Source organism: Lytechinus pictus, chromosome 5, assembly GCF_037042905.1.
Source record: "Lytechinus pictus isolate F3 Inbred chromosome 5, Lp3.0, whole genome shotgun sequence".
In the NCBI taxonomy this organism is placed as follows: Eukaryota; Metazoa; Echinodermata; class Echinoidea; order Temnopleuroida; family Toxopneustidae; genus Lytechinus; species Lytechinus pictus.
This window is the reverse complement of record NC_087249.1, coordinates 30715402-30742992: the sequence shown is the minus strand read 5'-3', so window position 1 is coordinate 30742992 and position 27591 is coordinate 30715402. Positions and strand designations below refer to the sequence as shown.

Here is a 27591-nt window from a genome sequence, read left to right as displayed (position 1 = left end):
AGCTTTATCGGAAAGCTTTATATGAAAAACTTAATTGCAAAATCATATTGACATGCAAAAAGCCACAACCCAATAAAATCGCGATAAGTAATACATGAAATAGAGGCTTGTATACTGATTCAAAATTAGCTATTGTGTTTCCAAAAAATGGAAATCAAATACTTCTTGTTGTATATTGCGAAACACTGGGAATATTTTAATTTGTGTCTTTGAAATGGATGTATTTTGGGTTTTGGTATTCCAACCTCTTTTCATGTGTGTGGGGGGCCCGTTTCATAAAGAGATACAACTATTCTAACTTTACCATTATGGATGACAACTACCATGGTCACAGCGCTCAATCGTCAATCACAATCAAGCTTTCCATAGTAATTAGAATAATAGCAGAGTTAACATAGTTGTATGTCTTTGTGAAACGGGCCCCTGATGTTCTGAATAATGTAGAAATGTCTGGAAGTTGATCAATTGTTGAAATGGACAGGAATATTTGCTTTACGGCTTATAATAGGGAAGAAGCGAAAAACACTAGAGAAAGTTCCAATCGTATTTTGCTTGTCTGCATAAAACAAACGTCTCTATGACAGGATACATATAAAGTGTCATGTCATTGGTGTAATCGATCATACATTGCTTTCAAAAGTTTATGATCATTGTTTTTTCAGGGTGTCATTGGGATAAAATGAAGGGTTTACAAGCATAAAATAATTAGGGAATCTATTTTTTTTCATATATACTGTATTTTTTAATTCTCCGATGTCAGTGTTACATTTCCTACGGCAACTAATAAAACAGAGCCGGTAATCATACACACATTTAGTATTTGTTTGATTTAGTTTTGTAAAAGAAATACGCAAGCAATTATTTTTTTTAAATCCTCTATCTCTTTTTTAAATGAATATATTACAAAAAACAGAAATTATGTAAGAATATATAATACAACATGTGTGTTTCAAGATACACCTATATAACTGTAACATCGTAACAAGTATTCACTGTAAAAATGATGTGCTAATTTAGCACTTACAGTGCAGTCACTATACAAGCACTGTAAGTGCTAAATTAGCACTTCATTTTTTACAGTGTTATAACGTGAATCCCCTAAAACATATTAGATTAAATTTGCTTCTTAAAAGTGTGTAAGAGTTCAGAGCATCCCAAATAGTAGATCTTGATTGGAACTTCGCATCTGTTACACATACTGAATATAAATAATACATTAAGTAAACTTGCTAAACTTTCCCTCTAATATGTTCCTCATACGGGTTGCACTATCCTCATATTGCTAGAATAACAATTAATATTAACACGTACAATTTTCCAGAAATACTTTTATAACCCAACCTCAGATATCAATCATGTTTTAATAGGCTGCACTCGATTGGGAAATAACAACTTTTCACAAGAGATCTTGGATACACGTAGCAGTAAGAAGATGACTTCGAATACACTGATGAACGACATCCCTGTAAAGAGCCCCATCAATCCTCCCCAGTTACCAAGGATGTTCGGGATCTAGAAGAAAAATGATAATAATGATAATATGGAGTTTCGCTCTGTGACGTATGAAGGACTCAATAATACAGTAAATGTATTGAAAAGGCCCGTCAAATGACAAAGAACAGCTGGGAGGTCTTTGTCGAAAATTGGTGAACCGAAACAGCAAGTTTCGTCCTACACTACACAAACACCGGTGTTGATTTAACACCAGCCCGGAATCTATATATGTCCACACCAGAGAAGTGTTAAATTACACCAGTTTGGTTTCGGTCTAACACCAGATAGGTGCTTCTACAACATCAATTAGTATTAAAAAGCATGGGTTTGATTCCAAACTGGTGTTGTTTCAATACTTCTCTGGTGTGAACATATATAGATTCCGGGCTGGTGTTAAATCAACACCGGTGTTTTTGCAGTGTAGGTTTCGGAGCTGACGAAAAATCGCAAATATGTCGTTTGTTCAGAGTCAAGGACTGATCTGCAGTTTTGATTCACCATTTTGTTTTTTCGATAAAGACTTCTTGGTTGTTCTTTGTGAAGGTAAGTGCATTTGACAATACATTTTTTTGTAATTGAATCCTCCGTACGTCGATGTGTGAAAACTCCTCAATGACGACGACGGCGACGTCGATGGTGATTACAATGATGATGATGATGATGACGAGTATGATAGTGATGGTGATGGCGGTGGTTGTGGTGATAGTATTAAAACAACATGGGTTTGATTCCAAACTGGTGTTGTTTCAATACTTCTCTGGTGTGGACATATATAGATTCCGGGCTGGTGTTAAATCAACACCGGTGTTTTTGCAGTGTAGGTTTCGGAGCTGACGAAAAATCGCAAATATGTCGTTTGTTCAGAGTCAAGGACTGATCTGCAGTTTTGATTCACCATTTTGTTTTTTTCGATAAAGACTTCTTGGTTGTTCTTTGTGAAGGTAAGTGCATTTGACAATACATTTTTTTTGTAATTGAATCCTCCGTACGTCGATGTGTGAAAACTCCTCAATGACGACGACGGCGACGGCGATGGTGATTACAAGAATGATGATGATGATGACGAGTATGATAGTGATGGTGATGGCGGTGGTTGTGGTGATCTAGACATTCCAAGACATTAGACCAGTCCAAAAGTCCTAAACTATTTTTTAATTTATTCATATTTTCTTGGGTTGCTTTGCGAGATCCTGCTGTGTATTGTGAGGTAACATGTTTGTGAAAAGAAATCTGTGAGAAAACCGGGAAGTGATCGCTTATGTCATGTATGTCTGACAATAATATTCCTGACGTGCATTGCCCTTCTAGATTAGTGAAAATGTTATCTATGAGTTAGCAGATGTGTTGGTTATTCTGGTTGGTTTATTGATTAGTGGGATGTAGGAGTGTGAGTACATGCAGTCTAAGAAATCCTGACAGAGCGAGCTTTCTTCTGCATTGAGCAGGTTTATGTTAAAATCCCCCATAATAAAACAGTCTTTATTTCTTAGAATGTTAGAGGACAAACACCTCCGCAAACATCATCATCACCATCATCATCATTATCACCATCATGCACAACCAGTGGCGTACCTAGGATTTTCCAGGATTTTCGTCAGGGGGGCAAAAAGGTCTTTCAAGCTCGTCAGGGGAGCAGGGATACATGCATGGGTGGTGGCTTTGCATGGGCGGTGGCTCGTCAGGGGGGGGGGGGGCAGACTGCCCCTCTGCCCCCCCCCCCGTAGGTACGATAGTGGCACAACCGCTATCATCGAACATCATCGCCACCAAGGACAATATGGTTTGTAAAGATGTAATAAAGTCAGCATGGGGACATCCCGGAGGGCGATAAACAGTACCAATAATAATATTTTTATTTTTCAGATGTGGTTATTTCTACAAAAAGACTTTCAAATGATGGATGCATTATATTCAGGTCATATAATGTCGTGGCATTTAAATTTATTTTAATATACATAGCTACGCCTCCACCAGTTTTATCTTTTCTATTGTTATTTAAGAATTGAAAGCCCTCCAGGTTATGAATTGGATGGGGTTCATTCCGCAACCAAGTTTCGCTCAATCCTATCACAGATAAATTTAGTTGAGTGTTTTCGATCATGTTTTGGAGTTGATCAAAATTTGTGTTGATGCTTCTGATATTGATATGAATAATGGAGAAGGTTTCATTGTTATGTGAGCAGCTTTGAAGAAATTGATTTAAAGTGAAATATTTGGATGTTGATGGTATTTTAAGAGTGTCGTTAGGGTCAATATGATAATGATATTCTGGTGTTTGTTGATTTAATCGATCAGTTGTATGTGTATCAAGTAGGTCATCATTCGCAAGAGGGCGGTCGTCAGACCTGTGCTGTAACAAGAAGGAATGGTTATTAATAGCTTCACCATGCTCTAAAGACTGGGATGAGAATGTGTTCATCCTAGCCATGGTGTAGGTTGAGAATCGAGTTGCTCCTTAGGTGTGAAAGTGGAAAAAACATGATACAAGACTCCCGTTGACCATGTTGACAGAGAAAGAAGGAAAATATTAGTCCAGGATAGAAGGGGTCGAACCTTGTTTTTTTATATATACAATGTTTTTTTATGGTTTCTTGTCAATTCGAGGGTGCTGATTCCGAATCTGAATGATGCCACTCGTGTAACCTTGAGCATTTTCTGCAAATTGGCAAAATCCAATATGGCCGCCAAAATATTCAAATTACCCATGAAAATCATAAAATTGTCCACATATTGGCTTTAAAGTACATGCAATTGTGCTGCCGGAGAGAAATAATATCTGAAAAAACGATTTTTGTCAAAATATTTATTTTCTTGATATCAAAATGGCCGCCATCATAGACCCCTGTACAATATGAATGTGGAAAATTAATTTACAAAATTGAGCACTGAAATGCAAGTAATTATGATCTTTGAGTGAAGCAATGTCTGTAAACATGATTGCTAACGATATATATCATTTGTTATGTCAGTTATGTGATAAATCCTGTATTTTGATATTCAAAATGGCCTTCAAAAGCCCTAACACTATTATGTACAATGTGAATGGTGACACAAAAAAATCACAAGAGTGAGCACTAAAATGCATTTTGTTGAGATAAACGTGTGGAATACTGACTAAAAACATTATTGTTAACGAAGTTTATTATTTAACATCCCATGTATATGATAAACCCTGTATTTTGATATTTAATATGACCGCCAAAGGCCCTAAAATTATGATCTACGATGTGAGAGAGGACAAAAACAATCACAAGGTGAGCACTAAAACGTATTTTTTTGTGGTAAATTAGTGGAATACTGTCTTCAAATATAATTTGCAACGAAATATATTATTCGGGTTTCATATTTTGTGTTAAATATTGTATTTTGACTTTCAAAATGGCCGCCAAAAGACATTGACTGTATTATGTACAATCGATCTGGGAAACCAATTTTCACATGAGTCAGCACCATAACATGCATATAATTGTGATTTAAAAGTAAAATATTGTCTGAAAACATAATTCCTAACAAGATATATCATTCATTCTGCCAGGTAGGTGATAAATAATGTATTTTGAAAGTCAAAATGGCCGCTACAGGCCCTAACGGTAGGCCTATTATGTACTTTGTGAATGGGAACATATAATTTTAACAGAATTTGGCTTTGCTTGACTAAATGGTGTTGCATGTATGAGTGAAATATCGTATGAAAATATGATTTTGTAACTAAATAGATCATTTCTTATGTTATTTAGGTGATAAATGATATATTTAAATTTCAAAATGGCTGCAATATGTTTCTTTGTGGAAATTATCTTTCCCCATTCAAATTTTACATATTAAGTTAAGGGACTATGGCGGCCATTTTTCATTTTTAAAAGGCTGCATTCATCACCTTTATGTCACAAGCTATGATATATTTCGTTAGAAATCATTGGGTTTATACAATACTTAACACTTACATCAAAATTAAGCCATTTTCATAGTAACAATTTTGTCAAAATTATCTGTCCCCAGTTACAATGTACATACTACTTTGGGCTATGGCAGCAATTTTGAATTTCAAAGTAAGGCCTTTATTACCTTCTCAACCATTATGTGATGTATTTAGTCAGAAATCATGTTCAAGACCAAATTTTACCTATACATCACACAGTTACGTGCGTTTGTGGTTCTCATTCTGGTGTTGATTAGTTTCCCTATACGCATGTTACAGAATTTGTAGGGGCTTGTGCGACCGTTATGAAAGTCAAAATACAGTATTTATCACCTATGGGAGAGGAAATGATATATTTCATTAAAAAAATCACGTTTTCAAACAATATTTTCCTTATACAACAGAATTATATGGATTTCATAGTCAGGCAAATCCTAATTCTTTCAAAAGTATTTGTCCCCATTTACATTGTAGATAATACTGTAAGGGCCCATAGGGGCCATTTTGAATTTTACAATACAGCATTTATCTCATACATGAAAAATGAAATGATATGTTTCGCCAGAACTCATGTGTTTAGACAATATTTAACTCGTATAGATTACAATTACATTCATTTTATTATTTTTACTCTTGTGAAAATTAGTTTCTTCATTCGCTTTGTTCATAATACAGATTTTGAATGTCAACATGCAGCATAATTACCGAAATTGCAAGGGAAATGATATGTTTCGTTAGAAATTCTTGTTGTCAGACAGTGTTACACCAATATTTCGCAGTTATTGGCATTTTAAAGTCAAACAAATTCAAAGGTTGTGAAAATCATTTGTCCCCTTTTATATATTGTACACAGTATAAGGGGTCTATGACAGCCATTTTGAATATCATAATACAGCATTTATCACATTAGATAGCATACAAATGACAAAGTTTTGTTAATAGTCATGTTTTCAGACAGTAGTCCACTCGCAGGTCACAATCACATGCAATAATAGTGCTCTTGTCTGAAAAAATATTTTCCCCATTCATATTCTACATAATAAAGTATACAGGGGTTATGGCGGCCATTTTGAATATCAATAAAATAAATATTTTGTCAAATGTCGCTTTTCCAATTGGTATTTCACTTCTGCACAACAACTACATGCATTTTATAGCTAAATGTATTGGCAATTTTATGATTTTCATGGGTAATTTGCATATTTTGGCGGCCATATTGGATTTTGCCCATTTGCGGAAAATGCTCAAGGTTACAAGAGTGGCATCATTCAGATTCGGAATCAGCACCCTCGAATTGACAAGAAACCATCAAAAAACATTGTATATCTAAAAAAACAAGGTTCGACCCCTTGTCTATGGGGCCTATCCTGGACTAATATGGGATGGACACATAAAGACACGATAAGGACAATACATCAAAGTAAAAAAAGAAAAGATAGTTCTTAAGGTTAAAGACAAAATCTGGTGCATATTCATGGATGAAAACAAACACATAAAAGGGGGAGGGGTGGCTGGCTAAAGGAGAAATTGCTAGGAGTGTTGCCTACTTGGAGACAGTCTGGATCACTAAAAAAAGCAATTAACTACAATTTGTTCCTGAAAGGGAACAGAAAGAAAATTATCAAGAGAGTACACGCCTGAGGATATAATGAATAAATAATGAATAAGGATGCGCACGAGAATATAATCAATAATACAATACAAAACCAAAAAGTCTGGTATTTGGTTGAGGTCGACACAGTGAGCAAGCTGTTAATGTATTGATAAATAAATAAATAAATACAGCTATTAAGAATGCAGTTACTAACGAGTTAAGTGCATGTCCTGGACGTTACTAACAACATAGACCTCCTCAATACACCAATCATTGTTTAATTTATATATGAATGCATCACATGAACTGTCATGACATCGGATCGACAGGTGTAAAACATACAGTAGAGGTAGCAACAGTCATGTTTCTGCTAGACAAATTCTTGCATGTGAATATAACAGTGGATCTAACTCACCAAATCAAGGTAAGAGTGGAATGAAACACAGAGCATAAATGAAATGCAAATCTGGACACACCTCATAAGAGAGAGGTGCACACAAAAAAAACTAGAGAAAGAGAGACGAACAAAATTTAGTCATCAAACAAAAGGAATTGTGCGAGATATCTTTCCAATCATCTATTCATCGAGTAATCTACATGTAGTTATTCTATCATTTATGAATTCCTATACTATAGGGTGGCAAAGTTTGTTTCTCCCAAACAGTGATTTCTTCGACAGAGAGGAATTTGTATTTTATATATACATGTAACATGCATATAATGTATGGTGTACGGATTACACATCAAAGAAAGGGGGGGGGGGCCTGTATAACCAACAAGTAAATCGTCCCATAGTAAATAAAAATAATTTTGTCTATTCGGTATACTTACAGAGTATCTCGGCACTTGCACCACGACCTCGTTATTAAGGGTTTCATAGTATATCTGAAGACGTATAAGATTTCGCCTGAGAAATACAAATAACCAACATTAATTTTTTTATGTTAGATATTTTGCCATACCGACCGTTTCTTCAGCATTTCCAACGTTGGGTGCATACATTTTTAAGTATACTTTACTCGACATGGTCATTGACGGTTTCTCTGAATGATGAAAACGGATATTAAAGATTGCGCCTCATGGAATAAAACACATACATACACAAATAATTTTTTCTTTGCAAGAAACAGTATAGATTTGATTGATATTCATTAAAAAGAAGTAAACCATTACATCACTCAAGTGTGGGGAGGGTGTATAGGGGGAAATTTGCCATATTTTCACTCATCTGCCTAACCGGCATGGCTTGGGGATTGCTGGTATCAGGATTGAATTTACAATATTATATCATATCGAAAAGCATAAAGCATTTAATATTGAAGGGGGGGGGGGTACATAAAGTCATAAAATCATAACGTACTTCGCTCTTCCTTCATCTTCTATCAGCGTTCGTCTTATATCAGGATGTCCGGTAAATCTGGTGGTCAGATGGTCCTTAAATGCAACGAAAGAAATTACAAAACACAATGAAATAGTGATTATACAATACATCTATTTACATAAATGATGAAGGTGTTTCCTATGAAATCCCACATTTTCTGAAATAAGATATTGATCCGTTTTGTACTGCACTCGACCCAAGTGGAATGATTGGCAGCATGCATGATTGGCAGGAATATTCATTTTTAGTACTGTTCAGAGGAATAGAGAACCGAAGTGTGACGTCAGTTGCCATAGTGTCATGGCGGGCTGGTTCTAAACAGAGTCGCAGCTGACGATCGTCTGTACACATTTGTATTTGAAACTGGCTCGTCTGAAAACTAGGTTGCAAGCGATCAAATTGCGATAGCAGCCATTTCTCCTATGAGGAACGCACGCTTTCATTCGGCGGGTTCATTTTGTCAGTAGATCCAGACCTTCATGGCACCATGGCAACTGACGTCATCGCTTCGGTACTCTATACAGGACATTGATGAAATAATATCTATTATCATCATATCATGTTTCCATTAGTTTGTTTTATCATTATTATTATTAGTAGTAGTAGTAGTAGTAGTAGTAGTAGTAGTAGTAGTAACAGTACACTGTAAAAAAATATTTGGTAAAATTTCAACCAGCACGAGGGTAATTATGTGTCCAACCAATTTGGGGCAGTATTTTACCGAATGCGTGAAGCATATTGTCCAGTAAGATTAAAAGAATAAGCAGCAATTACTTTAGAATGGGCAAACTTTTCATCACAATGGATAAATAAAAATGCTCAAAAGAAATGCCCATTGTTGGTTGGACACATAATTACCCTCAAGGAGCATTTTTACCCCATATTTTTAGAGTGTAGTAGTAGTAGTAGAAGTAGTAGTAGTCCATCGAGAGCGGTGTTGGCTTAGTCGGTAACGCGTCTGCCCGTCGAACCAAAGATCGTGGGTTCGAGTCCACCCCGGGCGGATGACTGAAGCCAGTGCGTTGTGTGTAAACGTCTCTCCCATGTTTCATAGATGCAGGCTATGTTACAATGGAAAACACTCCGTCCCTCGGATAAGACGTTAAATGGAGGCCCCGTGTAGAGGAGAGTAACCACCTTTGCACGTTAAGAACCCACATCACTATTCGTATAAGAGTAGGGGGAAACCCCGGTGTAGTGGTCCACCTGCATTCCCCCCAATCAGTTATATCGGGAGGAGAGACCTGCGGGTCATAGTGATTCAGATCGCTTTTCGCCTCCCAGGCACAGGTGACGCCAAAACAAATAATAATAATAGTAGTAGTAGTTGTTGTTGTAGTAGTAGTAATAGTAGAAGTAGTAGTACTACTAGTAGTAGCAGCAGTAGTGTCGATGATGATTTTGGTGATAATGATGATGATTATGATCATGATGGTGATGATGATGGTAATCAAAATTATCATTATTATTATTTAGCCTATTGATACATTGATTTCATTATTTTAACCTAACCACTAGTATCTTTCATAACTCATATCATTGAAATATTATTGTCCATTTTCATAATCGTTATTATCATCACAATAATAATAACTTTTGTTGTTGGAGGTTTTCAGTAATTCACACCACACAAGTATATTGAACGGTTTGCTTACCACGTATCTGTCTGACGGCCAGTCAATGGATGATATAGTTTTCTTGAAGTTTCTTTCCCTGGTCGCGATACGACAAAAAAAAATTATACTTTTGAAAATGAGGAAAGAACAAAATTAAGCATTTCTTTCTTAGGGATTATGCTCACGAGCGGTTTACTATCATTCTTAAAATCAGTACGATAATTATGCAATTTGGATGAAAAAATTAATACTTGAAAATTTATTACGCGTGAATATTTTTTTTATATCTCTATCGGGCAACTTCATTTTGGTTGAAAAGAATGCCTAGATTATACTACTAGGTGTTTTAAAGCTACAGCGGTCTGTAAAAAATACACAAATAACATCGAAGAGAAATAGTGTAAATGAAATATACAACACAACATCACACCATAAATTACAACGATCATCAAGACACCTATGATCGTTATCCTCACCATCGTATTTATGAAAATCAACATCAATAATACTGACTTTTAAAATTTACTGTCTTTAACTTAACTTTAGATTAATCATTGTCATACAATACTTTTTATTTTTCATCGATCATGACTCCCGTTATGTGCTTAGTGGTGGATCCTGGTCGGTGTGGGGGGGGGGGGGCACATCCGGCCCTTGCCCCCATCGTTTGAGAGACACATTTTTTCCCCCCCTTTTGTGGGGAGAATGTGCATACGAAAATGGGAATAAACTTTTTTTTTTTTGGGGGGGGAGGGGGGAGGTTGTCACTTTTTTATCGAAACAAAAACAAACACTCTCAAAAACAAATCAGTCAAAAATGACTAGTTAATAGGGTCAGCTGGGTGCAACTGTTATTCCAGTCATATGTGACTGTTTTCTTGTAGTATTTTACTAGAATAGAGTTATTTCTGACTAGAATATAATTCAGAAGTGCGACTAGACATATCAGTTGCACCCAGCTGACTACTGGTCTAGTCAATTTGATCGAGTTGTTTTTGCCCCTCTTTTGGAAAATCCTGGATCCGCCACTAATATGCATACAATCGTTTTGTCGCAGTCACATCTACTCCAGACCGACTGTTTCATCGGTAATAACGTAATAATTTTTGATCGGTTTCGTCGGTGTGACTGAAGCACTAAATGATGAGACTCACTGGCACGGTAGAGGGCAGTAGCAGTCCAGATTGTTGTTAATGTAGAGTTCATGTACATTGGATAGACAATTTCCTATCCGAAGAAAAAAAAAGAACCAAATATCAATCTTTATATGGTCAATGGTTCCTGATTGCTGAGAGAGCATGGATGCTAGTAATATCTCGGTCAGATCTGATCTACAGCGGCCGTACGGCGAGTCAGCCGTTTTAACATTTTCTTTTGTAATAGCTGCATATAGTCGGTTTGAATAAAAATGAATAATTATGGCTGTATTCGACTCGCCGTACGGTCGCCGTAGAGCAAATGTGACCGAGGTATTAGCAAGCAACCACAGGACCGACGCGATGGACGAGGGACCTGGTAAATTACCAAAGGGCACTAGCGCACCAAGTATATAGGAATCGAACCCGGGTCACCAGAAACCGACACCCCCGCTCTGTATACCCGACTGAGCTATTGCGCCTCCTAATGTCAAAGCATGGTGGCTTATTTTCAGGGGGTGTCTGTCGCTTAACAAGTCAAGTGCAGCTCAATTTGAGTAAAAAACGGAGAAAATTGGAAGAGCAAATACACAAAAATATCATTTACATTTTATTTTACGAAAATTACAGAGCTTCCGAGATATTTTTATGTAAATTGCAGTGATTGCAATTTTGACAGATCCGTAGATGTAATTTGTATTTTGACAGAGATGAAAAAAGGGCCTCAGTCATTGTTAGATTTCATTTCAGAGTTTAATTAAGCGATTTGTAAGATTACAAATTTATCTAAATTGTGGAAGTTTTTTTAAAACGTTTACCTTGTTATAGAATTATTTTTTTTAAACTAATGTCACAATGAATCACTTAGATTTTGTTCAACAGTAAAGGCAATGAGAAAGAGCAATCGAAGTAGACATTAACAAAAATTTTACACTGATTTTACTTTCAATTTGATTAAATTCAAGTTTAAATCCAATTTCAACTTACTCAATCATATTTAAGAATGGCATACACAAAATACAAACTATATTCCAAACGCTATCACAGCGTGGAACATAATGAATCTTAATATCCCAGGTTTATTGATAAGGGCGAACACTTTGACTAGGTTTCACCATGATTAGCATAATGATTCTTTTTTTATTGGACTATTACAGCTAGGAATGCAGGTCCTTTTGGAAATATAAAGAATTTCTTCTAAACTAACTATACTATAATTATATTTGCCTATGACAATTTAGTCTGGGCTTACGTTGAGTAGTGTTAAGGACATCGCAATGAGTATAATTTAGAAGGATTCCATCTACACAGCCACATCTGTTGATCAAGCTCTGTTGAAAACACAACTTAAGGCAGTACGCAACGGTATAACTGGAGCTGTTGTTCCTTACTGTGAAGTTTGTGCCTTCGCCATTTTCTTCTACGCAACTCGTCATCTCGTGTAAACGCTTTACGACCTCCTGGTAGATAAAACAAAAAGAAGAAAGAAAATCAAAAATATAACCAGTCTTTTCAAAATCATAAATATATATTTTTATTCAATTCTGAGTCTCTATCTTTATTTTTTCGAATCATTCCTCTGTTTTAACGTCAATTATCATATTTTTTGGTACTTTGTACCAGCTGGTGTACCACAGGGTTTGTTTACTGGACCAGACATATTCATTATGTTAAGTGAAACGTTGAACCTCCTTATTATACAAAATAATATTGATATTATGTTAATGTAAAATCCATGTTACAGTGATTGGGAAACATAATGACTGGTTCCCATTCCAAAGACCCTTCAAGAATCTACGTTTATCAGCAATTTAGCATGCCGGATTTTGAAAATAAAAGTTTATTCTTTTTACTCCTGTTTTACGTACACAGTACTGCCAATAACTATTCAAAGAACCCCAAACAAAACAGAGAAGCTGTATATGATCCCCTTCAGAATGAGATCTAGGCCCAAATGTCACGAGACAACTTTTATAGAGTGAACTAACCTCTCGAAGGCCTATAGATGTCGCCATTCCAGTCGCAACATTGATCCCCTCATCTTCAGGAAGCGGAAGTATATTTTGAGGATGAATGGTGACCTTTGCCCCCCGATACGGTGATAGAAACCCCATGTATTCATCATCTTCTACCCACAAAGTGAGATGTAAACCTGTATAAAGATAAATTGATTGGAATATTATCATTAAATACTGGTTTTAATATGTTGTTTAAATTCAGGAGCCACCGTGCAAATAGCTTGGTGACGATTTCTACATGTTTCTTTTCTTTTTTTCCTGGGGGGGGGGGGGGGGCAAGGACGGCGACTTGATATTTTGATATGAGGATATGCCGACCTAAAAGTGACAAGGGAGAGGAGGATGGTACTCGATGCGACCTAGTATGGGGGGTTAGGGCACAACAATGAAAAATCGAGATGTTATAAAAACAGAATTGCCCCCCCCCCCCCAAAAAAAAAAAAAAAAAAAAAAAAAAAAATGGATATGCTGTTGTTCCTTTCCATCACACAAAGTACACCATCACAAAAGCATATATTTCCTCGATGATCTTCCTTCGATGTCGGTATTTCAAGATGATTTCGTAATATCTGTTTCATGCTTCTCGCATGTCCCTACACTCTAAATTACAGGGATTTAAAACAAGTCCACATGGACTGTAGTTAGGGACCAATCGAATTCCGGATTTAGTTTGAATCCTTAAGATTCATTTTTAAATCTCGAAAGATTTAAATTTAAATCATTTGAGATTTAAATTTAAGTCGTTAGGATTAAAACTAAATTCAGAAATCGATTGGTCCCTAGCTACAGTCCATCTGGACTTATTTTAAATCCCTGTAATTTAGAGTGTAATTATTATAAACTTCTCTTTCAAGCAGATATCACTTTGAATTCGGTGCTCGATTCGAATTCAGACAAATTAACGTCATGTCCAGTATCATTGTTATCAATGTCTGTATGTTTGCTCTTTAAAGTATGCATTGTTAGACATTTGAACACAATAATCAACAGTCACGAAAGGTAATTCTTACCATTCAAAGCTCCCGTCTTGCTGGTTGAAATCAGATCTCCATTTGTACCAAAGTTAAAAGTGAAACAATTTCCGTAATATCGATTTTGCCACACCTCAAATTTAGAACTAAAAAGAAACAACAACATGACGTAAGCAACGTATAAGTTCATTTGAAAAGAAAAGTAAATATATATAACTTCTTGTTAAGTTTATTAAGTAATCATAAAAAGGGTGATAAAGATTGAGACAGCATGAATGTTGTATTGTACTAAAGCCAAGTGAAAATGGGTTAGATTGAATTGACTAGTCTTGAACTAAAGCATTTTGATTTATAAAGGATAAGCGAGCCCATCTTCATGTCAAATTTTCTACGCAAATGCAATTACCACTCCAACTGTTAATTCTCCGGCGAAACATTTTCTGACCATTCTTTTCAGGAAAAAACATGATTCCGAAGACAATGTTTATTCATCTATCTTTTTTTCTGGACTACACACCTAAACGCAGACGCAATCTTCCGAAATGTTCAAACACAATACTTAGACCTACGGCTACCCTTACACAAGTTTTTAAATCTCAATCATGGACGTCCTATGAAGTCCCTATTTTAGCTTAAGGTTTTTGTTGTATGTGGTTGGCAGCGACAATTTTTTGTCGCCGAGGCTATGTGTTGCTTGATAAAAAAAAATTACTTATAACTGTCCTAAGAATGACGTCGACGTATTTGGTCGACACCGTCAGTCACCCTTTGGAATGATTAGTATTTACCTTGCATTACAAGGTTGCTGATCATAAGTGCACTGAATGAGAAACCTCTCCAACTGATGTCCGTATCCCGTCAGCTCTTCTTTCGTTGGGTTCACTACATTGATAAGGTCGCTGAAGTCGTCGGCCTGAGAGGCGGTATAAAACCCCATCCAGTCGTACTGACCGTTCACCTTAGACCAGATCTCACCCTCTCTTTCTTCGACCTCACGTTCACTAAAGCGAAAGAAAATAAGAAAACAATTAAAGAGCATAATTTCATGGAATTCATCAGTTTAGGGCCTACTGCATGAAGTGTCAGCTCTAACAATTCCAGTGAATCCTTTGTTTGAATTGCTGAAAGGCACTGGTCTTTGACTGTTACAATACTCTTGCAGAAAAAGAAAACTAAATTGTAGTAACATTATTTTTCTGAGACTGTATAGGGGCATGTCGATAAACAGAAGCGAACATGATTCGGAGGGGTTGTTGGGAATCCAGCTCTTGTGTTATTTCTACCTAATATATGTGTGTGCGTATATATATATATATTTAATTATTATTATTATCATCATTATTAGTATTGTTATTATTATTATAAATATCGATTGGGGCCCACATTTTTTAATCTTTTCTTTTTATTAGAACCCTCTACTTTTTTTTCTCCATTTTATTGGTGCGTGTTAAAATCTGCATATGTCATGCACATGATGTATTTGTTCAAATTAAAATAATTTATTATGAAATGTGAAAATAATAATGAATGAATGGTTTACCAACTTTATACTCTTAATGTTTTGAGAAGGTTTAATTACTTTACTCTCTCTGTCATATTGACCGATTCCTCGTCTTCTAAATATCCAGAGATAAACATATCATCGACGTCAATCAGCCCCTCGTAGTTCGTATCGTAGAGCCTCGATCTCCGAATCCTATTCACATTGCAAACCGTCACGGCAGGGAAGGCCTTGAAGGTCGTCTGGACGATGTCTATCTTGGTCGAATACGGGGAAGCAGCGTAATCGCTATAAACGTTGGTAGCTTGCATACCAAAGAGAACGAAAGCGAGGATGACGATGGCGAGCCAGCACAGACGGAAGAGAAAATGACCTCGGGCGATCATGTACCTGACTCCGTGAACGGTGGTGTCTTTGCCGAAGTCGCACACCGCCTCACCTACAGTGTCATCATCGAATTTGTCGGAACTCATGTTGCTCTTGGCGTTTTAGTAAGATTTTATATTTTTAAAATTTATATCGATTATCTTATAGAGTAGCAGATGATATGTCTACATCTACTACTGATTCGGAATATCCGAAACTATCCAAGCGTATTCAGCTCCGTCGGCACATAGAGGAACGTTTCAATTAAAGTTCCAGATTCAAGTTACTTAAAGTTTCCTTGGGACATGCTGAATTATCATCCATAAAGCTAAAATACAGCAACAAACCAAGTTATTGATTTTGATAAACCCCACGTTGCACTGGCACGACCGGTGTTAAACGCTCAAATTGAGAAGCGACTATCCTCATTTTAGAAAGAGCGAGTTATTTCCGCAGCATCTAACGCGCGCTGTGTCGCATTCCTTCAAACCATATAGGCCTGCCTCTACATGTATACGAGCGCCTGTCACACAGCCCAACCTCCTAAATCATCGTCGATCACAATCGACAGTCGGCGTAAATGTAAATTCTAGTTTGGTAAATTATGAATCCTTTTTCTTGACCAGAGTGTAGCCGGATCCCCCTTTTGAAAGCCATACAAAATGATTGTAATGGAAAATGTCGCGCATACGCAAGTCGAAAGTAAAAAGCTTTTTTCGGGGAGGGGGGGGGGGTGTCAATTTTTTCGGGAGATACATACCCCACCCCTCCATTTAAAACTCCTGGATCTGTCCGTGGATATGTATTGTAATCCTACCTATTTTTGTAACGTATTTACACATAATTCTTTAAACACGGTATAGATCATCTTTCTGTTATTTCTATCTATATGATTAAAATTATAAAGATTCTACACATTTAATGAGTAATACATTTTGTTTCATTGTATGCAAGATATTAATCGCGAACGGAAAAGTTGGATTCAGTATGAAATACAAGCTCACTGGTTTGCAAAACACAGCCATATGAATATTTCACAGTTACAAAAATTACGAAATGCACAAAGGGCCTTCATTTTAAATATGCCGATAATATCTTGATTATTTTTTTCTTCATGTATTCACTTCAGACGTTCATTCTTAAGCATTTACACCTTGTCAGTTTTTTTCAAAACTGAACGCTGCTTTTTGTTTGATATACAATCAATCAGTAATCAATCAGTTATACCTCGGTCACATTTGTTCTACGGCGGCCGTACGGCGAGTCGAAAACAGTCGTTTTAACATTTTTTGTACCAGCTAAATATAGGTGGTTTGAATAAAAATGAATAAACGGCTGTTTTCGACTCGCCTTACGGCCGCCGTAGAGCAAATGTGACCGAGGTATTAGCAATTATGGGGATTATATTGGCTTGAATACAATTACTATTAATGTTCTTCGTATGCACTTTTACTTAGTACCATCACCCCTCGTCTTTTATATGAATAGCATGGCATTAGCCCATTATAATCAGTGAGGAGGATGATGACGAGAAGATGAAGATAGATAGAAAACAGTGTTGCTGAGAAACTGAGGGAGATAAAGAAAGAGATGAGGAACTTACATCAATCGATCAATAAAAAATTGATTGATAGTTGAAAAGATACATAGATATATAGATAGATAGGTAGATAGTTGCGAGGCAGAGATTTGTCAGATTTCCATCTATTTATGTCTGATAGTTAAATTGGTCCGCAATGATATCGACCTTCTTATGATTTTATAGTTAAGAGAGAACAGACAGAGAGAGAGAGAGAGAGAGTGGGGGAGGGATTGAGAGAGAGGGAGAGAGGAGGATATGGAATAACACAAGAGACATGGACATGACGTACGAAATTTGAGAGTATTGGAGCAATATAAAAGGCTACTGGTTATTAACTTCTGCAGAAGAAAACCACATGTGTATCTTTATGAACAATAAATGTATTAGTTTCGATAATGACATAACAAAGTTGCTAAAGGCTATCAATTAAAGTGGAGGTTGTCTTAAAACTAAACAGCTAATTGACAATAAAACAAAACACTTTTCCCGATAAGTGTGCCGAAAATTTATTTGCCAAATAGTCTGTACTCAGGTAACTGGGCAATAAAAAGAACCTATAAAGGGTACCGTATAATCATTGAGTCCTTTGAGTTTCTAAAATGGAGAATTATGCTAATTATGCTCATTACGTAAATTTCGCAAGAGTCGCGAGTTTCTGGACCGAAAATGGGGATCCAACTTTTTATTGAGATTAATTGATTTTGCATCGAGCTTAAATATATATATTTATTTCGTAAAAGTTGAAAGAAAAAAGGCATTTGAATATTACTTGAGAAGAGCAATTAAATCTAGGGGGGGGGGGGGCTTCGTTCTTTCGTTAGATATCATTCCCCTTTGATCTGCCATTATGCGCTGAGTCTTTATCAATAACCAAGAAAAGACGATTTTCTTACATTTATCGTCGATAAACATTGGATGCTCTTGATTTCCAACATTGAGTTTTACAGAATGGCAACTTAAAAGCTCTACATCATTCGTATTTTTCAATCAGAATAATACAAAATCTTCACCATATTCTCTGCCCTTTTGACTGATTTTATAAAACATAACCGTGTGTATGCCAACTTTTTACTGTTTTTATAATTCCCCATTTCAGCGAAGACGTTAAATCTAAATACAAAAGCAAACAGCCATTTCCATTAATTATTACGTAATTGCCAATATGCCTATAGATGTCCATTCTTGTCAATATTCGTTCATTTACTATTACCACCTTGATTTTATACCCCCCACACCCATCAGATAATTAAGGTTATTGGTAGACTGCAAAATCAAATCATTATTTCTCAATTATATTGTTTCACCGGCATATTACCCCATCTTCGTTGCTGGCAATATAGTTCAGTGCGACTATGTCGCATCTCTATTAATACCTACATGTAGCTTTATAGACCTGCAAAAGTGTATATATTTGGAATTTGCATAAAATGTCATAAGCAAAGGATTTAGGCTTATGCCCTCTACCCCTTAGCCCAAATTAGACTCGCTGTTCTGCTCCTTTTAAGTAACACTTTTAACCGCGTGATTTACTCTTCTAAAACATTTTTATAAAAATTTCATCCCTTTTTGGCAATGGAACCCATTTTCCCTTGCATTCTTAAAAAAAATTGACACACTTTTTGAGTGACAAACTTATGTGGGGGTGTCAGAGACGAAAAAAAAATCAAAATTATTGTTAGACACGTCTTTCATGTCTTGATTCTGGATTCCATTCCTAATCCATCTATATTTATCATGTTTATGATATTATTACAGTAGAATTAACGATATTTATTTTGCTGATTTATGTAGACCTACTATAAAGTAAATTTCTGTCATTGTCATTTCGGCACAAACAGTCACTCGTAATAAATGCGTGCATTACCTTCAAAATATCACATGAAGATTGTATTGTATTGCTTACACTTCATCAAATGTATATAATGTTATTTTCTTCCATAAAAAAATATATTACGATTACAGTCTTTACCAAATTGGATTTACATGGACACTAGTGCGAATGCATGATGTCAAGGAGGGGGTGTGTCTATAAATATAAATTACTGACAAAAAATTAATATCACATCCAACAGAAACCTTTGTTCTCTCGGCTCCTAAAATATGCAAACCAGGAAAGGTTACCCCTCATTTTTTTCCTGTCAGCCCCTCTCCCTCAGTTCATACCACTGGGAAATATTTGGAATGATTTATGTATACATTGTACCCCGCTCCCTGTGATCCGCGTCTGTCAAAAAACAAGGATCTAAAATAATCTAGTCGGCCTGATGCTATGTTGATTTTTAATTATTATTTTGCCCCCCCCCCTTAAAATTTGCAAACTTACCTTTCCGTCGAAAATTTCCATTAAGTGTTACCCATATTGTGCAAACAGACCCATTCATTTCAATTATCAAAACCACACTTTGGCAATCAGCTCGACCGCATTGCTCACTCGCTCGTATTATTATGCTTCAACATTCTAAGTAATTTAACCCCCCCCCCTATAGGAAAACGATTCCTGCCTATATGCTGCCATGGAAATCTATCCAACGATCCTGCAGGTGCTAGGCTAATCAGTATATTAGAATACAACATTGCAGTTTCGATTACATACATAGATCTATTTAAAGCTCTCTTTTTAGCTTCTCTTTGCAAAAATAAAAACCTGAGATTAAAAACGAAGTACTCTGCGCTAAATTATCGTGGGAGTATTGAACAAACATAACATGCTCGATATAAGGAAAAAGGGAAAAATGGGGAATATGAATGCAGCTTTTGTGTTTAACCTCTTGTGTATTCCTGTTAGCTAGCTCATATTAATTGAATGAATGATACACGGCATATTGTGACTTGGGTGTTGTTTGAAGGTTTGCATGGTGGTATGTACAATCGCTGATGTGGTTTACGGTACACCATGTGAAGTGTTGTAGAAACAGTGGATAGGAGAAGAGAAGAAATGGATAGGCGAGAAAGTGGAGATTTGAGAGTAGAGTATTCTTTCTTGAAAGTAGTCCTGAAAAGGACTGTAAACCAGGAAAGATTGATGAGTTGAGAACAGCTTGAGTAGTAGAGCTAGTGAGGAGATGCTGGCTTGAGTCGGCGAGTAGAGATGATGAGCTGGCTTGAGTCGGCGAGTAGAGATGATGAGTAGTACTACTCATCATCTCTACTCGCCGACTCAAGCCAGCATCTCCTCGGCGAGTAGAGATGATGAGTAGTACTACTCATCATCTCTACTCGCCGACTCAAGCCAGCATCTCCTCACTAGCTCTACTACTCAAGCTGTTCTCAACTCATCAATCTTTCCTGGTTTACAGTCCTTTTCAGGACTACTTTCAAGAAAGAATACTCTACTCTCAAATCTCCACTTTCTCGCCTATCCATTTCTTCTCTTCTCCTATCCACTGTTTCTACAACACTTCACATGGTGTACCGTAAACCACATCAGCGATATTGTGACTTGTTGAAACTGATATCTGCGAAATTATGTGGAAGTGTAATTTAACAGTAGTTCTTATTCTTGTCGTCTGCAAGGCAATCTGTGATGGAAGGAAGGATATTCAGAATGATCACAAACACTGGAAGGTATGTATCGAGCTTTTTATTTGAATGAAAACTGTCCGATAATGGAAGTGGTATGTATACTTCGCACAAACATTCATAAAATCCTCAATGGCATCAGGTTGTATATGAATGTACTTAGTATTCTCCTCTCCTTCCAAAAGTGACATGAGGATAGTGCCCAGTTCGACGGAAGAAAAGTGATATTAAATCTTTATTACCATTTCAATTGATGAAAATTTCCCTACGTACAGATGGAATAATTGTCTTTGTTTGTTTTGCTTTTATTATTGCGTTCAAAATAATACAGTACATAATATCAAATGTGTTTACGTATGCCATATACAGAATAACCCATGATAAACAACATATTCATAATACATAATTAAAACAAAATAAGGATGTGAGTATAAACTTTACTCTTTTTATAACAAAAACATTAATCTATGAACGCAGGAGTTCGCTCAACACCTCTGGGGCAACTTTTATGTATGCTCCTCTTTATATCGCTTTTATTATAATTCATAAATTTGTCTTTATTTCGCAGATGATTTTACATCCTGTAATATTTTAATTTAATTTCGTTTACCGTTTTTTTTCTCAATATTTTTAGATACTACAATTTGTGTATGTTATTAATTTGTGATTTATGTGATGATATTTAGTTTCATTGTTAATATGACGACTGTCGTATAATTGATTTATCTAAATGTATTACCTCTGTGCATGTCTATATGTAAGTGCAGAAAGTCAATCCTCGCTCCAGCGAATTCAGTGCACAAGCCACACACAGTGGTTCGCCTGCATAAAACCATTCCATTTATCATCATGGAGCTATATAGCTCCATGATCATATCCTTAACCTTGTGTTGACGTACACCACTGTTTGTTTGTATTCCACTTTTGAATACGCACTACCCTTGTTTGGGGGAATCCCCATTCCTGTATGGCATAGCCCGTGGAATAGCAGTCTCTATTGCTGAATAGAATGATGTTTATCTAAAGCCACATCGATAAAGGCTTGTATTGATCATTAAGCTGTATCATCCGTCTTGAATACAGATTATTGATTATTAGACATTGGAGTCTGAATTTTCATCTTAGTAACGTCATTTTGTTATTATTCATTTTACAACTCCAGGCAGATATCGACGGTGGGAGATTGATGGATTCAGTTGGTAAGCTTTCCATCTTTTATGAATTATGTAGGCATATTCTGTTTCACTTGATTATTTCATGAAATCATCCACTGTATTATACAGAATGAGTACGAGGGAAGCTTATCTTTCATGTCAAATGTGACCCTAGTTTAAAATACAATCGAAAACAATCACGTTTAAGCTAACAGTCTAATTCTAGATCATTGGTAATGTTTTGTAAGACATAATTAAATTGTTACGGCCTACATCATATAAGATTAAGTCCAGAAATATAGAAATTAAAAAAAATCAAACAAACCAGGTTATATAATTCCTTTGACCATTCAGCTCGTCATTCATCCCATATTAAACAATGTTAAAAGGGCTTCATCATGAGCCCCCATTTTGTATATTATACCATTCACAGTTAAGGCGTGTCCAAGGGTTGTAACCCGTGAAGAGTGGGGTGCTAGACTGGCCAAGGATAGGTCAGACATGGCAACTCCGGTTCCCTTTGTGATATTACATCACACCTATATGCCAGAATGTTTTACCTTTGACGAATGCTGTAAGATGATGCGATCCATACAGGTAAATTGCTCCTTCTTCACCCCCCCCCCCTCCGCCCTTCTTTCAACAGGGATAAATGTGAGCCAAATGTGTAATTATAAGCACAAATTGACTCACTTTTACGCTACAAGTGACTCACTGTTTATTTTGTGTGAATTCATATTGCTACAAAAAGTGTTCATCGTTTCTTTTCTTTTTTTTAACTGATTTGTACAATTCAGTTTACGCCTCGACTCGATCTGAATATGACATAGGCATAATTGTTGTTATAAATTATTACATACAAGTATCATAATTGAAGTGTTTAATGTGTTGGTGTCGGATGCACTCTTGAAATTTGTTCGACCTCGTTCAGGATTTCCACATGGACGTCAGGGGATGGGACGACATCGCATATTCCTTCCTGGTCGGCGAAGACGGTTTGGTATACAGAGGTCGAGGATGGGACACCGTGGGTAGTCATGCACCCTGGTATAACTTCAGATCATTAGGTAGGACTGGTATATGATGTGGATGATTGTTACCAGGGTGATGGTGATGGAGATCGTGTGAATATGGTGTTGTTTGTGGTGATGATGACAATGCTTATGAAGACAATAAATGATGATGGCGGTGGTAGTGGCGGTGGTGGTAGTAGTAGTAGTAGTAGTAGAAGAAGAAGAAGAAGAAGTAGTAGTAGTAGTAGTAGTAGTAGTAGTAGTAGTAGTAGTAGTAGTAGAAGTAGTAGTAGTAGTAGTGGTAGAAATAGTAGTAGTAGTAGTAGCTAATACTACAAGTAGTAGTAGTATAGTAGTAGTAGTAGTAGTAGTAGTAGTAGTAGTAGCAGCAGCAGCAGCAGCAGTAGTAGTAGTAGTAGTAGTAGTAGTAGTGTGTAAATGATGGTGGTGATGATGGCGGTGGTAGTGGTGGTGGTGGTGGTGGTGGTGGTAGTAGTAGTAGTAGTAGCTAATACTACAAGTAGTAGTAGTATAGTAGTAGTAGTAGTAGCAGCAGCAGCAGTAGTAGTAGTAGTAGTAGTAGTAGTGTGTTGTTGTATATTAGTGAAGATTTTATTTTGATAATGATGATGACGATGATGGTAGTGATGATGATGCTGATGATGGAGATGGTGGTGGTGGTGATTATGATTTTTTTATTATGTTTTTAATGGTGATGGGTGTAGGGTATATTGCAATTATTATGTGGAATACTATTATCTCATCATATTGATTTATATACCGTCCCTGTTTTCTCTTTCTTTTGAAGGCATATCTATCATGGGGAATTTTACAACGAAGCTTCCGAACCAGAAGGCAATAGAAGCTGTCGATGAAATCATTAACTGTGCCATTGTAAAGTGAGTCTCCAATATGCAAAACAAATAGATGAGTAGTAGTAATAGTAACTATATGCAATTCAGTGGCGGATCCCGTGGGGGGGGGGGGGGCACATCCGGCCCGTGCCCCCCTTTTGAGAGGCATAATCAAAATTTGTAATGTAAATGCCGTTCTAACCCAAGTGTGCCCCCCTTTTTTTAAGTGAGGACATTTTTTTTTGCTCGTCAAATTTTCCGTGGACGAAATGACCTTGAATTTTGGGTGAAAACCTTTTTTGTTTCTTTGCTTGTCAAATTTTCAGTGGACAAAAATGACTTAAAATTTGGGTGAAAAGCTTTTTTTCGCTTGTCAAATTTTCCACGGGAAAATGTGCACCCCCCTTTTGGAAAATCCTGGCTCCTCCCTAATGTAATTCAATTCAATTCAAATAAACATTTATTTTCTTCTATTTTCACAAAATATCATTTTTCATTATAATCTGTATAAAATCATTTGTCATAAAAGAGTACAAATATAAATAAGATTTGTTAAACAGAAGAAGGCGTAATTCCTCAAAAGCAAAAGCTTGTGGAGGGGTATACCTGTAACACAGAAGGCGCTTGGTCTCCTTTTTGGGTATGTGTTTTAAAGTTGAAAAGAACGGATCTTGGTCACACTAGATTTTTGAGAAATGGAAAAATAAAAATAAGCGGGGATCAACTGCGCCTGCTTCCTCCGTCCGCAGTAAGGCAATGAACGTGGGATGTTAACTGATAGCTTTCTCACGTATTTTATATATTTTCGCATATTGCATTCCACCCCTTACTTTGACACCACCCCCCCCCCCCTCCTCTACTCCCCACCCCCTCTCTGCCCCTCTTTCTCAATCACATTTTATAGCAATAAACTCAAGTCTGACTACATTCTCTATGGTCATCGCCAAGCTACTCCAAACAGGACCTGCCCAGGCCAGGCTCTTTTTGACATGATCCAAACTTGGCCTCACTGGGTAAGAAATTAAGTTGAATCACGTACTTGTCTTAATTATTCAAGCTTATCTTTATATAAAATGATAAGGAATTACTCCGCAATGATGTTTAAATGGATTACGTACAATAATATTCTTGAATTTCAGGTGATTATATAATACGCTCTAAGAGAAAAAAATCAGGTTCGTAAAAACTATGAACTTACCTACGATTTGTTGAAAAAATACACACAAATTAAAGGTAATTACTCAAACTCTTATAAATATATTCTAACAATGATCCATGTATATGATTTATGTCCAAAGCTCATCTTAAAACAACAATAAATGCCCCATATACCACATATATCCATAATATTGTGAGGATAGTTGTGGGGAGGGGAATTTTCTTTTTGATACACTCTTAATATATTTGGGCAAAAATGCCCCAATTTTAACCAACCCTGAAAAACATACTGTCCACATAACTATTGGTTAAAATCTGTCCAAATTGGGTAATAAAAACTAATAATTGGGTAATGAATTTGCTCAATTGGATAATAATTGCGCAGAATATATATTTATATCTTGCACCAACATACATTACCCAAAACAGTGGACAGTATACGTTGCCCAACATATTGAGTGTGTAAAGCTGCCCGTTAATACACATCTGACTTCCTGAAGAATATGGAACGTCAAATTTGATATGCAAAATGTTGAACAATTGCAATTTCATTTCATATTCACCTTGAATAGATGTTTTTTGGGGGGTTAATCTGATGAAATTGAGAAGTCTGTGTTGCTTATTTACCTTTTATTTTACCTAAATCACCTGGTTACATTATTTAATATGTCATTCGAACTTTTATGCAGATGAATGATCCATGATATTTTTGATAAAGTAGATGAAAAGATTTTTAGCAATTAATTTGGGATTTTTCAAATTATTTCAGCTCTAAGAAATCGATAACACTCCATTCGAAAAAAACATCAATGAATATCATCTCTAAAGAATAAAATTCTCAATTTTCTAATTTTTTTTAAACTTTCTTTTCTACCATTCTCTCATTTTCTTTCGACAGAAACCCGGAGACCATTTTCCACCAAAGCAGTGACAGACAAAAAAAAATACAACTTCTTATTAGGCTTAGGTCATCGTGTTCACTTCCGTAACGACGATCAGACTATTTAATAATCAAAGAACATAAAGAATTTCTTTCTTATGTATTTTCTCCAGAAACTTAACGCTTCTCTCCTTTAGCAAATTATGACTGATATCAATAGAAAAATTATATTTTGCAAACTGTACACTTCGTGAGAGTATGCCTGAGTATTTTTTTTACTGATATTTATTGACTTTCAATAAGAAAATTGTAAATAAAACCATCCTACGCAGACATCGGAAATCATTTGAAATTTTTAGTTATTAACACTTTAAAAATAAATCACAGAGTCATACTTAGTGCAATAGGAGTTTATAAAAAATATAATAATAATAGCTTGATTTATATAGCATTTTTATCAATTCTGTTTTATCTCCATGGTACTTGAATTCAATTTAAAGAAAATATACAAATAGGCCTTTTTATAAAGAATTATGACAAATAACAATAAGATATTACTGTTTGACTCAAAGCTGCACCAAATAAAACCAACAACTTTCGCTTTTAAATGCACTATTTAAAACAAAATTTACGGAAATATGATATAGCTATGTAATGAATAAGGTTTTATATGAAATTTTGCTATACTACATATATAATACGAGTTGATGAATATATATATTTTTTTTTACTTTTCAGTGAATACATATTCTGTCAATTTTTTAATATAGTAATTCGTAAAATTTAAAACTGATTATGTTTGCGTAATGTCAAAACTGTCAAAATAAAAAATCAAATTAAAACAATTTTATTCTCAAGTCTCTCTTCTCTCTGCTTTGTTTGGTAGAATTTTTCATCTTCTAAAAACATTAAGTCATGAGGCATGCATATTGCTATACTCACCACTGGCAAACAAATCGAATTAATACTGCAACAAAAAAATCGAATATATATATTCATGGTATATCATTGGTACAAATACTGGTTAATAACGTGTTTTTCAATAATATTATGAGTACTATTATCTTTATTATTAACAATGATCTTGCACAACCATCCATCTTAGATCGTACTATCAGGTCGCAATCGACTTCACTCGGTTGGCCATGAAGAGTTTGGTGAAAGTGATTTTTGTGACTCGTAGCAGTAGAAATGCGACTTCAAACAAACTGATGAATGACATGCCGGTGAAGAGACCCATCAGCCCACCTATATTACCCAAGATATTTGGGATCTGGGGTAGATGTTGAAAGAGAGAGAGAGAAGAGAAGAGATGGAGAGAAATGAAAGTGACAGAGCGGTGAATAGTGAGTGTGTGGGGTGTGGGTGGTTATGAGAGGGGGAGGGAGGTAGAGAGAGAGAGAGAGAGAGATAAGGTGTGTGTGTGTGACAGAGG

General features: G+C 36.0%; 2 protein-coding genes across 2 annotated transcripts; one reads left to right on the top strand and one right to left on the bottom strand.

Moving 5' to 3' along the window:
• Positions 1-725: 725 nt before the first annotated feature.
• LOC129261564 (amiloride-sensitive sodium channel subunit alpha-like) lies at positions 726-17056 on the bottom strand. Its single transcript, XM_064100234.1, has 10 exons — positions 15709-17056; positions 14918-15130; positions 14169-14275; positions 13129-13292; positions 12393-12600; positions 11159-11231; positions 10044-10101; positions 8368-8441; positions 7839-7914; positions 726-1512 (listed from the first exon to the last, which is right to left on the bottom strand). The coding sequence occupies exons 1-10, from the start codon at positions 16101-16103 to the stop codon at positions 1354-1356; spliced, it is 1527 nt and encodes a 508-aa protein (XP_063956304.1). The 5' UTR covers positions 16104-17056; the 3' UTR covers positions 726-1353.
• A 3929-nt stretch (positions 17057-20985) lies between these two features.
• LOC129260297 (peptidoglycan-recognition protein SC2-like) lies at positions 20986-27011 on the top strand. The gene is made up of 7 exons (XM_064100233.1): positions 20986-21142; positions 22260-22296; positions 22685-22848; positions 23183-23318; positions 24073-24163; positions 25023-25131; positions 26175-27011. Exons 1-7 carry the CDS (start codon positions 21044-21046, stop codon positions 26205-26207), a joined length of 669 nt encoding a protein of 222 aa, XP_063956303.1. The 5' UTR covers positions 20986-21043; the 3' UTR covers positions 26208-27011.
• The last annotated feature ends 580 nt before the right edge of the window (positions 27012-27591 follow it).

Bases quoted from the DNA above. Each gene is read 5' to 3' on its own strand.
- LOC129260297 (XM_064100233.1), top strand. From the start codon at position 21,044: ATGTGGAAGTGTAATTTAACAGTAGTTCTTATTCTTGTCGTCTGCAAG. The intron at 22,297-22,684 runs GTAAGCTTTCCA...TACCATTCACAG, and splicing joins GAGATTGATGGATTCAGTTG to TTAAGGCGTGTCCAAGGGTT. The intron at 25,132-26,174 runs GTAAGAAATTAA...TTCTTTCGACAG, and splicing joins TCCAAACTTGGCCTCACTGG to AAACCCGGAGACCATTTTCC.
- LOC129261564 (XM_064100234.1), bottom strand. From the start codon at position 16,103: ATGAGTTCCGACAAATTCGATGATGACACTGTAGGTGAGGCGGTGTGC. The intron at 11,232-12,392 runs GTAAGCCCAGAC...TTCTTCGGATAG, and splicing joins TGTCCTTAACACTACTCAAC to GAAATTGTCTATCCAATGTA. The intron at 7,915-8,367 runs GTACGTTATGAT...TGTATTTCTCAG, and splicing joins GAAGATGAAGGAAGAGCGAA to GCGAAATCTTATACGTCTTC.